Source organism: Anomalospiza imberbis, chromosome 17, assembly GCF_031753505.1.
Source record: "Anomalospiza imberbis isolate Cuckoo-Finch-1a 21T00152 chromosome 17, ASM3175350v1, whole genome shotgun sequence".
Classification (NCBI taxonomy): Eukaryota; Metazoa; Chordata; class Aves; order Passeriformes; family Viduidae; genus Anomalospiza; species Anomalospiza imberbis.
This window is the reverse complement of record NC_089697.1, coordinates 15165453-15177842: the sequence shown is the minus strand read 5'-3', so window position 1 is coordinate 15177842 and position 12390 is coordinate 15165453. Positions and strand designations below refer to the sequence as shown.

The 12390-nt window shown below is 41.5% G+C and overlaps 2 protein-coding genes across 12 annotated transcripts in view; both read right to left on the bottom strand.

The window, feature by feature from the left end:
* LOC137484365 (rho GTPase-activating protein 39-like) overlaps window positions 1–12390 on the bottom strand; it is an 89130-nt gene that overhangs the window by 11563 nt on the left and 65177 nt on the right. The window lies entirely within an intron of this gene.
* The window catches only part of PHF20 (PHD finger protein 20), an 81348-nt gene that overhangs the window by 65132 nt on the left and 3826 nt on the right, over window positions 1–12390 (bottom strand). For 8 of the 11 annotated variants that reach the window (XM_068208179.1, XM_068208184.1, XM_068208185.1 and 5 more), the window contains exons 2-3: window positions 6686–6734; window positions 394–508 (exon numbers count right to left, since the gene is read on the bottom strand). In XM_068208179.1, coding sequence (XP_068064280.1) covers window positions 394–476 — 83 coding nt within the window. In that variant the 5' untranslated portion in view covers window positions 477–508; window positions 6686–6734. Of the gene's footprint in view, window positions 1–393; window positions 509–4954; window positions 5084–6685; window positions 6735–12390 lie in introns of all 11 variants that reach the window. The other 3 variants (XM_068208180.1, XM_068208188.1, XM_068208189.1) reach the window with 3 other exon arrangements.

Below are 12390 nucleotides of genomic sequence, written 5' to 3'. Positions count from 1 at the left end.
GCACAGGCCTAACAAACTCAATTAGATTTTAGAGCCTATGAATTCACAACAGCACCAGGAAAGGAAGCAGCAAGGATATTCTGTACTGCAAAGAATTTATTCTTCCATAATATCTGCTCTGCAATACTAAGTATAGCACAGAACTTTAAAGGGTGGCTTCAGGAGAATGAGAGCCTGAAGTACAACTAGATTTAGGAGCAGTCCTACTCCCAGACACAACACCAGTACACTTCAGCATCTATTGCCCATCTCAATCACTGGTATATAAATTTTTATAAATTAACTACTTTCCTACAAACCAATGACTACAACTCTAAATATTGAACCAATACAAAATGTTTAAGATAGTAAAGACTTAAAATTAATATAACATGAATGGTTTTAAAAATATACCAGTTTTTTAATCTGTCACGGGCTTCCAACTGGGCTCCCACCTCAAAGTTGATCCCTCTTCTATTCGGAGGATGTTTTGTCATTTTGTAATATCAACACTGCTGATTTTATTCCCCTGAAAAATGCAATTAAATATCAATCACTAATCAAGACATACACAAAATAAGCTTATGCACTATAATTCCCAGAAGCCAGATGTTAAGGAACCACTGTAATTTTGGTTTGCAGAAAATAAGGGGGCAATTAGCCTTTAAACAAGGGTTCCCAAGTTACAGTGTGCAGAATGATTCCAAAAGTGTGTTCAAAATGGCAGCTACCGGACCATGAAAGAGTGAAGCTCAGCCTCTGTCCATTGGTCCAAGTTCCAGGTCAATTATGAACCACACAACCCAGTGTTTATTCACAAATGAGATGGAAGTTTCATAATATTTTCTCCCCCCCCTCTCCATTTTGATGAAAACAAGGAATCCAGTACACAGAACTGGGCAAAACAAAGACAATGACAATCTTTCAACAGCTACCATATTAGCGAAACACTCTGGAACACTATGTCACCTCATCACTACAAGTGCAATGAAGTTCAAAGACATAAGAAATACGTAGATTTTTTAACCAATTTTAGAAGACTCTCTACTGCTTGCATATTTGCATTGTTTTCGTCCAACTTCTCCACTGTTTTAACCAGAATATTAAAAAAGTCTTCATTAATATTTGCTTCCAACAGATAATATAAAAGTTTAAGAAATCCTGCTCTAGTAGTTTCTCTCAAGGTACATATATTGAGAAAGCCTGGTCAACAGCTATTTTTCCTGATTTTTTTGTCAGTTGTTTCCCAATATTTTAAGATACAAATTATGATCCATTCCTGTAGTCTTCAAGCTCACAAGATCCAAAAAACCAAGTAAGTCATATTCAGTATCACTGTCCTTACAGTAAGGCTGTATCTTGAAGATTCAATTACAGATGGACAAAATTGATTTGAGTTAAAATAAAAAGCCTAGTCTTGCACTACATGAACAAGGAGACATGCACAGAAATAAGCACTAGCATTTTGGTTCACATAAGTCATAAAGAGCAATGGTATCAACTAAGTTGCATCTACAAAAATATTAACATCGTGAAGAATTACTCCAATTTCTAGCGTGGTTCAGAAATCAAAGATCTTTAGGAAGATTGTAGAGATTTATTGTAGAGCTTTTACGATAGGGAAAAGCTACTCCTTCACCACACTTTTTAAGCCAGGCCATTTGCCAAGGGCTGGACACAGAGACAGCCCAACCATCTCCATTCAACCACCACACTGCAAAAAAGCTTCACTACCAGAAGCTCATCTGCTGCCTTCCTCTAAAACAGTGCTTTTTGACTTATCCTCACCTCTATTAAAGCAGCCTGCAAGGGTATAGGGGGAAAAATACTATTGCCTTTAAGTCTGATTCACAACAAAAGACAAAAGTATTCTAGCCACCTAGGAACTGAAAAAAATTAATTTCCTAGAGTAATATCTGATAACAGAGTGCGCTCTCACAGTATCACACTGGACCTGAATCAGCCCAGTCTTCTACTGGTTGGGGCAGGAGTCCATAGCTTTTAATTGGGAAAGGAAATTAAGATAAACTTTAGATGGTTGGGATTTTACAGTTTATGTTGCATCAGAATGTAGACTTCGAAAAAAAGAAAAAGGCAGCAATTACAAAGCTATATTTTAAGGGGTTTATCCACCCACACCTCGAATATCCACTATTTTTTTTTGCGGATTTACATCACTGAAATACCCCTTTCTCACACTAGCAATGGAATTTCATGCCTCCAAAAGTGGAGCAGACATGCATTTTGCTTAACACTTAAAGAAATTATAGCTGCAAGGTGATTATTTCCCTAGTACGCTTATTTTTCCTTTTCACTAAGGAGGGACAAGCAAAGCCAACCCAGAGGCACTCTCGATGCATTATTTCAGTTTCCCACAGTGGTTCTCCTCAGTAAGAGCTGCCATCTGGATGCAAGGGATTCATCTCAGCTCACCTCCACAGGGCTGGAGAGGAACATACACATCTCCTGACTTCAGTAACAGGATCACACACAATAAGGCTTCCATAAACGCATTCATTTTGGTGCAGAAGGCCTTACTATGGTTTCATTCAAATATTTTTAAAATATGAGTATCACAACTAATAGGAAATGTGAAGAAAACAGCCAAAGCCATTTAATCAGTTACAGAGGCAGTACATTCCATGAAAATCTGAACACAGCTAGTCAGCTAACACCAACATTAGCTAAAGCACAAATATACTGCACTTCACTAATTCAGCTAAGCCTGTTAGAAGGCAGTAGGTCACAAAGTTGAAAGAGGAAAAACTTTTGTGAGCAAAAATCTCATATCATTGCCCCCCTCTCCTCCCAAGTCTTCATTTCTCTCCCCTCCCAAGTTACAAAACTTAGGCTGCTTTGGGTTCTCTCTCACATCCTACCACTGGCTTGCACTGTGGTCCTGCTCCTCAGACCAGGAAAGCAGGCTGGCTTTTCCATTTACAGCCAATTTCAGGAACAGCTTTCTCAAGCAGATGTATGCTTGGCAGAATGTTACATGAGATAAATCACTCAGTAGAGGGTCTCAATCATTTTACCCCAAAATACCCAGCCTGAGAGCAAGACTGAAACCATGAGAGACAACTTTTACAGAGAACCATGACGTGGCTCTGCACAAACTAGGCCAAGAGGCAGTGCCAAAATATGCTTCACCAGCATGACCATGACCATACTGATAACTTCATTTCTCAGAAAGCTAGCACTGAACACAGGGGCTTGCCTACTTTGAGGTTTTATGTTTCTGCCCCTGTCCTCTCCAGCAAAGATTGCTTAAAAACCTTGAACTGCATTAAAACAGCTTGTCAACAAACAACCCCAGACTGATCAGACATTCATAGCTACAACTTGGAAATAAGAATACTTTGCCAGAACATCTCTCCTAAAATTTTCTTCACCAGAAAATCAATTTGTATTAATTTGGTACCTAAATTGACACATGAACAAGATTTCCACTCTGGTAACTCTGAGAATACATTTATCCCATGTATTCAAGACCATGATTAAAAAACAAGGAGACTAGGCCTACCCCAAGAGCTTTATGGCTTTTCTCCAAAACTTCCTACTTCTCTATGAAGATCAGATCTGTTTCAGGACCAAATACTTCAGGATTTAGATAAGTCGCTACTTACAAAACAAAATGTTTCTAAATCTATATTATTGAAATGCACGTTATTTAAAAGAGACAGTCTTTTCTTCTCCATCAAAGTCATTATAAGGTAATTAAGCTTTTAAAGACTATTCAACTATTCAGACAGGTATCAGTGAGGAAGGTACGCTTACCTCAGGGCAATGCAGATATTATACATCATATTATACATAAAATACATTAATATTGATCCCTTCAGGGATCACAATTTTTGACTCCTAAAACAAGCTTTCTGCTCTGCTAACACTGCAGGTCCTGTAGTTGTTCTTACTCTCTCCAGTTTTAGGCTCTGTCAGTGCAGAGCCCCAAACCTGGCATATCACCAAGTTCCAACAGAAGTGGGCTCCTCTGGCAACTGAAAATCTGTTTCATATTATCAGACAGAGCAAACCCAAACAGTTATGGCAAACTTTCACTAATAACAGCCTCTACTGTTTCCTCTGTGGAAACTGCAAAATCACTGCAGCCTTTTCCAAACCACACCTACCCTGGCAAAACTATTTTCCAAATCCCTGTGGAGTGATTAAACCATTCCTTTACGTGTCACACCAAAACCCCATCCCTGAAATCAGCCCCACTTTCAAATTTCATTCTGTCTCAGTACTGCTTCATAAGCAGTTCAGAAGAAATGCAACTCACTTTCACAATTCAGACTATTTCCTTCATTCTTTTGTGCATCCGTGCCAAACCCAGGGATTTCCCTCCCTCTGCCGTAAGGATACAATAAAGAAAAAAAGAGGAACACCATGAAAAAAAACACCATAGTTCTCTGACCTGATAAAGGAGCACAGTCAATTTTGACAGTTTGCATAAATATAATCCTACTTTGCACTGACAATTTATATTTTATTCTGGATGGGAAGCTTGCTGTCCCAACTCCTAGAAAGCACTCAGTACTTTGGTGTGATTCTGCAGGAGTACAGGGTAGGACATGTAATAAAAAGCAGTAGCAAAACCAGGAAGTAAAAGCAACTAGCCAGAGATTGTCTTGTATTCCCTGGAGATGCAGCACAGATGTTGCTGACCTTGGGTACTGCAGGCAGCACTGCCACTCCTACACAAGCTTGTTTTGTTTCCTTCTAGGACAAAGCATGTTTACAGTTGATTCCACAAAGCCTAAGGCTAAGACTGACTCTGTCATCCTCTCCAGCACCACTGTTCCAAATCTGCTGGCACATCTACATATGGAACTGCCAAGGATTAAGTCCATTCATATTTTGTACATCAGGTTTTTTTTTCCTCTTCAATATAGTTAGTTTTGACCTTTTATCATGTGCACCCATGACACCAGCCTCACGTCTCCATCAGTGGCAAAAACGATGAAAGCCTCACCCAGTTCACCCCCTAAAATATGCACACCCCCATCAGGAATGGTCAATCCAGAGAAGCCCATGGTCCCCACCGCAATTGCAACAACTTGCAAGTGGATGACCACAGCCATGCTGTGCTGAAACCACACACCTGCAGATGAGAAAAGGTATGATATCAGACTGCTAAACAGTATTTACAGACACCATTTATACTAAACAATCCTAATGGCATCTTATGAAGACTAAGTGGAAGTCTCACAAGCACCACTTAAAAAACTGTATTGGCAGTGGGAAGCTGATTACAATAGACTTTTATTGCCTGCAGACAAAATACCCTCTGCCTGGCAGGTTTTGACTACAGCAGCAGTGCTACCATGAAGTATGCCTTACTGTGTTTTACCCTACGCATAAAAACAGATATAAAACTCCTATACCTGCTAAACATGTTAACCCAAGAACAGCCTCTGTTCATCCAAGGATGTCTGCTCCTGCCTCATGTTGGTTTTGTGTATCATTCACAGGTAAGTTACTGTTTTCAGATGTGACCATAAGTTTCAGATGATGTCCTTCACAGTGGTATTTCAAACCACAATGCTTAGATCTTCAGGCATGTTTTTGGGTTTGGGATTTTTTTTTAAGTAACAGGAACAAGAAAGATTTAAACTAGACAGGAAGACCTGACACTACAACAAATTTCAAGGAATACTGCATCGCCCCCTTTTTTCTATCCAAAAGACACATTTCAAACAAGACACTGGACTATACACAGTTCTTATTTGCACAATGTAGCATCCTCAACTACCTATTCACCAGCACTTACTTGGTTTAAAAGCTTCTCAGATTCAATTAACAACTACATAGGTGAACTCTGAGCCACACAACACAGAAACTGGATCCTGAACTGATACTTAACATCTCTGTAACAAGAATGCTGAACAGCTTATTCCTCACCACTGACATTCCCTCAAACCTTAAGATTTGAGTACTTGATTTCAGTCCCCTACTTTTTCTCTAGTTTATACAAGTAGATTAAGAGAACTGACCAGTAAAAATCTACATTTGCTCTTCTCCTCAGGCAGAACCAAGACCTTCCCAAAGTACTCGGTGACAAAACTGAAAAGATGTTACATGAATGAGCCTCTGAACAAGATCCTCACACTCTTTCTGAGATTACAGGGCCTGGAGAACATAATTTTTCATCCCCTCAGCAACATCTCATGTAACTGTGCTGTCATTTTCAACTGGTGCTGAGACTGGGATAGACCAACATGGAAGCAGAAATTACGAATATAAGCAATTCAACAGAACAAAAAAAAATTCTATAATGAAATCTATTTGAATTACCAAGTGCAATTAAAGAAATAAATAGTCATTATTGAAAACAATTATTTTCAGTCATTTGACCATGTCCCATGTTCTGATATCCCCTCTCTTTTCCTGTAAATACTAAAGATAAAAAACAAGCACTTAAGCTGCTGTTCTTAACAAACAGAAAATGGAAAAAGGTTTAAGTCTCATAAAATAAATCAAGTTTTTCCTAAATATAGTAATATTAATGAAAACCTACTTTAATGAGACTGTGTATTTTCCGTTTAAGGAAAAAATGGCAGCCTTTAGGAATACAAGAATTCAATGCAGGTAAGTCTTGCAGAAGTACTGTGAATAGTATTTAAGTAAAACCTGTATTTTAAAGCAAAATTTCAAAAGCTTAAGGAAAAGTCACAATTTAAAAAGTATCTATGCTTATACTCACCAAGAAACTTGTTTATGTTGCTGCAAACATTCCAACCAGTGCTGTGTAACTAAAGGAAAAGAAAAATAAAAACATGTGAATTCTGAGACTAAAAGTAGTTCAGAGTTAAAAAAAATATTCCCTCTACAGTCAACAGTAGCTCCATAATAGAATAACATCTCTAGAACAAAAATTTAATCTGAAAATATTTCAGTACAGGTCAGCGGGCTGCTGTGATCCAAATTAGAGAGACGCGTAGGAGACCCTTACAGACACACATTCTCTCTGTATATTCACATCATGTTTCTCCATCATTTATTTATCAGTTGTCAACTAAAAGTCACCAATAACTTTATCAATACTCCTACTTTAGTGTAACAGGTACTGCAGTATTAACTAACTACACATCAGCTAAACAGTCTGCTCCTGTCAATGAAGACCTCCTCAAATGGATAATCTACATTCACCACATGGCAGAAGGTGTTAGCTGTGTTTTGCTAATACAAGAATAAACTACACGAGTTTCTCGAGAATTGCTTCTTCATCCACAAATGCAATTCCTGTCAATACAAGTAGGCTTCCTCACACTGCAGAAGTGTCAAAGACAACCATTTGAATTGTTCCCAGAAGCCCAATTTAGGCTGCAGATTTGGCACTCTAATGACATTGCTCCAGGTTTCTACCTGAACTAAAGCTGCATAGAACTGCTGTGGTTTAGGAAGAGTATTCTTCCATCAAGTGTTCCCACAGAAAGGAGAATTAGAGGCACAAAAGGTAAAGATCATTGATTGAGATAAGAACAATTTACTGAAAACAGCAATGAGGTAAGAAAATGAACTGTAAAAGTAATAGTATTAAGAACAGAAGTGTACAAGAGAGGCAAGCAATTCACACGTAAATGCTCACTGCAGAGCCTGACAGCAACCTGACCACACCCAAGCCACCCCAATGTGGAAGGGACCCCTTTCTCTCATCCCCAGGAAATGATGTGAGGTGGCACAGAATTTCAGTACAGGTCAGCAGGCTGCTGTGATCCAAACGAGAGAGATGCTTAAGAGACCCTTACAAACACACAGACACCCCTCCGCATATCCACATCAGATTGTAGCCACACCCTCTTCTGGCTATTAGGATATTATCCATCCCTTATTCTGTACCACATATGTCATGTCCAAATCTTACCCCTTTCCAACTATACGCATACATACATACATATATATATACACACACAGACATAGATATCTACAAAAGCACAGGTATAATTTCTATCATCAATGGCTGTCACTCCAAGATGTCTGTTGAGTTCACTTAGTCCAAGATTCCATCCATCCTACAGGTCTTCTAGGGCAGGAGGACTGGTTGCAAACTGCACCAGGAATTCATGACTGGCATATCTGGAGCAGTCTATACACCTTGTCAATTGCAGTTATGGCACACAGTGGCAGTTATTCACCAACCAATGTTCTACAATTCAACATTACAGACTCTTCTCACCCAAAAATCAAATCCCTTTGAGATACACATCATGTTTCCTTGTCCCTCTGCATTACCCACAAAGTGCACCCAGGTCCTTGAGCAAAAACAATCCCCCAGATGTGCTTGCCTTTGTCTGAGGTAGTACTAACCCAAACCATCTTCCCCAATATATTCCTCATATTCTATCCCTCATAGAGACTTTATCCCTTTCTATGGAACGTGGAGGTTTTGATAGTGAAGGGCCAACTTGACTGGTGGAGCCTCAAGTGTTAACTAACCAGGTGGCTTTTGGTACATGTAGATGTCAATGTCTGATGGTTCCCCACCCATTACTTTCAATATGGTTGTTAACAGTCCATAATGCTGTTCAGTTTCTCCAGAGGCTGGTGCATGCTAAGGAATATGATACAACCATTCAATCCCACAGTATCTGGCCCAGACGTCTACAAGAGTGTTGTCTGACTCAGTTCTTTCTGGAGTGCCCATGTTGCCACAGGACTTGTTTTTCATGGCCCAGATGGTGTTCTGGGCAGCACCGTGAGGCATGGGGTAGGTCCAACCATCCAGTGGTGCCTTCCACCACTGTCAGCACATAACACTTGCCATAGTGGGTCTGCAGGAGTGTGATGTAATCAATCTGCCAGGTCTCCTCATATTTATATTCTGCTTCCCATACCATAGGGGCTTTACCCACTTGGCCCTGCTTGACTGCAGTACACATTTCACAGCCATGGATAACCTGGAGATGGTGTCCATGGTTAAGTCCACCACATAGTCATGAGTCCATTCGTAATGCTGCATCTCTTTCCAGATGACATGAGGCATCACAGGCCACCCACCAAGCCAGAAATAATCCATCTGAGATAATTTAACCTTGGCAGCCTGATCCACCTGCTCATTGTTGCAATACTCTTCAGTAGTCCAGCTCTTGGGTATGTGTGCATCTACACAACATACTTTTACAGTCAATTTCTCTACCCAGGCAGCCATGTCTCACCACACTTCAGCAGCCCAGATGGGTTTCCCTCTGCACTGCCAACTGGTCTTTTTTCATTGGTCCAGACCCCCTCCCCTCAGCATTTGCCACCATCCACAAACCAATGTAGAGGTAGAACACTGGCCATTTCTCTTGTTCAGCAATATTTGAAGACAGATGGATGGCTTTCAGCTCTGCAAGGACCACCTTGTCCTTCAATAGCTTCTGCAACTCATTGTGGCAGCTTTCCATCTTCAATCGGTCCCCGTTGGCATGACAGGAAGCAGCAGTGACGAGAGCATCGCTTTTAATTTTCTGGTAGCTGATTATATGGCGGAACCTTCTTAGCACAGCGGCACCTTTTCCTCCTCCTCTTCTGATGCTACGGATATTTTTGCCTTCGTGCCACTTCATGACGATTTCCAAGATCCATGAGTGACTGGGGTTTCCTATTTGAGCTCACTGTGTGGTCAGAACTATTCACTTATTCCACATGGTGTCAGTGGCATGATGTGTAGAAGGGAATTTCCCTTGGACATCCAGTACAGCACTGCCAGTCCAGGTGCCAGAAAGTGCTGCGCTTCAGTGTCGATCACTTCTGAGGCGGCTCCAACCCCTCCATAACCTGTCAAGATCTCTTCTTCAGTTGGGGTGTAACAGGCCTCATATTCCTCTTTATCACTGAATCCAGAACCCCAGGGGTTGTCTTCAAGTCTCCATCGGTACTTTCTGTCAGAGACTCCAGGAAGGACCATGCTTCCCAGCTGCAATGTACAGCACATTTTTCACATCTTATCCTCTCCTGAGTGGCCCAAAGGCTGCTGCACAATCTCCTGTTGAATTTGTCCAAAACTTGTTGTTCAGAATCCCACCTAAAACTGTTGCTCTCCCATGTCACATGATAGAGAGGGCTTACAGTCTTGACTCCAGGATGCGTATTCCATCTTATGGAATACACATCCTGCAAAAACCCACAGTTCCTAAGAAAGCCTGTGTTTCCTTTCTGCTGTCTGGACACACTACTTTGATGACCACTGGATCCGCTGCACTCTCGTAACATCCATCCTGCCATTTTACCCCTCGGAACTGAATTTTCTGGGCAACTCCTTGATCGTGGCAAGAACAGCCTTCAGGAGAATTTGGATTATTTTCTCCCCTTTCTCAAAAACCTCCTCAGTGGTGTTGCCCCCATACAATGATGTCATCAATGTACTACAGGTGTTCTGGAGCCTCACCCTTTTCCAGTGCACCCTACATCAGTCCATGGCAAATGGTGGGACTGTGCTTCCACCTCTGGGGCAGTCGCTTCCAGGTGTACTGGAGGCCACTCCAGGTAAACAATAACAGTGGCCTGCACTCTGCTGCTAAAGGAATGGAGAAAAACACACTGGCAATCTCAACAGTGGCACCACTTTGCTGCCCTGGACTTCAGGTCATACTTAAGTTCCAGCATGTCTGGCACAGTAGCACTCAGTGATGGTGGGATGATGTTGTGAGTTCATTCAGGCAAAAATACTTCACTGTCAGTCTCCACTCTCCATTGTACTCATGCACTAGCCAACAATTAGGACTACAGGACATTTCCTCTCCAACCTGCTTGAGTCTTTCAAGTCTGTCCAAAGTCTTGGACAGTTCACAGCAAGAGGTCAATCAGGAGGAAAAAAAGATGATCTCAAATTGCTTGAATCAGGTGCACTTCTTGTCCTCCTGGAGCACTTCTTGTCCTCCTTCCTTCATTGACATCAATGTCAATGCCCTGGCATACGACAATGACGCACTCCATACAAACTCCTGCCACATGGATTGTTGTGAAAAACTAGAGAAAACTATTACTGGAGCAATTCAACTGAAGAGGAGGGGGCAGTTCTGTGGAAAGTGGGAGGTGCACTACTCCATTCCACACCCCTGCCTGTAGAGCAATTTCTGAGAGAAAGGGGTCACGATCTGGATGTTTGTGATTTATGTGTTTAGAGTGAAGGCTGAGCTACCCCAGCCTAGGCCTCAGATGTGGGCCTGGGTGAGGCCTTGAAGCCTGTGGCGCAGTTAAGAATAAGTTTGTGGCGCAGTCAGAAATTATGTTATGGTATAACCCGGTGTACTGAGCTATCTAGGTGTGAATTAGTATAGGTCTGCAGTGTGAAACTTTAGCCACCTTAAGACAGGAACAAACATAGTTTGCTTGCCAATGAGAGTGTGCTCACGATTCTAAACTATCTGGAAGTGTATAAAAACTACTGTCTGTAAACAATAAAGGGAGAACGTATGATTAGCCACGTTGGTTTGGATCTGCATTTGTTCCTGTCCAGATCACCCTTTAATTATCAGTCCCTGCTTTACCCACCCCCAGGAACCTCTAGTCCAGCCCAGAATGATTGTCAGGCACTGGCACACTGAAAGCAATGCCTCACACCCCATGCCTGCAGCCTCAGTCTAGCTCCTGAGGGACTGGATAACCAGAAGTCCCACCTGGGAGGCATAGCCACAGGAGGCCAGAGCAGGTAAAACCCACTGCTTTAAGATGCATGTGGTCACTTCACTATCATCCTTGGAGTTGATGATAGCTGAGATTGCACTTGGATCAAAGATGGCAGCTGTATCTTGTTTTTCTCTCCTTTTCACTCCTAACTTCCCCTTCTTGGAATATGGGTAATATAAGGTTGGATGGGTAGAGTTTGCTAAATGAAATGCTTTATTCTGATTGACTGTTTTAAATTTTGCCAAATTCCTGCTCTGCTAAAGTTTGCCAGTTAGGTTTGATTTTTTAACCTCCTGAGAACGTTGCAGCATTTCTCTTGTGTACCCACCTCAGGGAAAAGAAACTTCTTCAAAAAAACTTGCCAAGTGAGCACTGGGGCTCAACATTTATGTACTCTGGACCTCATCTGGATTGATAGGGGATTGTTTGTTATTTGAATTCCTATAGATTACCTCCAGCACAGCTGATTCTCTTGAGTAGTGGATACTTTTCTCTACAGAGGTCCACCTGCTTGCGCACACTATTACATCATCCTTGAGAGAGTACCTTTCCCTCACACTTGACAGGAGCTGCCCAGTGGCTAAACATTTGTCCTCTTCCTAATCTCCCAGTCAATGCCTGCATCACAGGACAGGGATCCCAGTTACCTAGCTACATTACCACCCAGCACCACACCCATCAGCTGTGATATCCCAGCTCTGAGGTTGCTCCGGATGTTCCAGCAGCACAGTATACGCTTACAGGAGGATGCTGAACCTAAGATTTTATCACCCAGCATCAAAATTAATTTTAGCTATC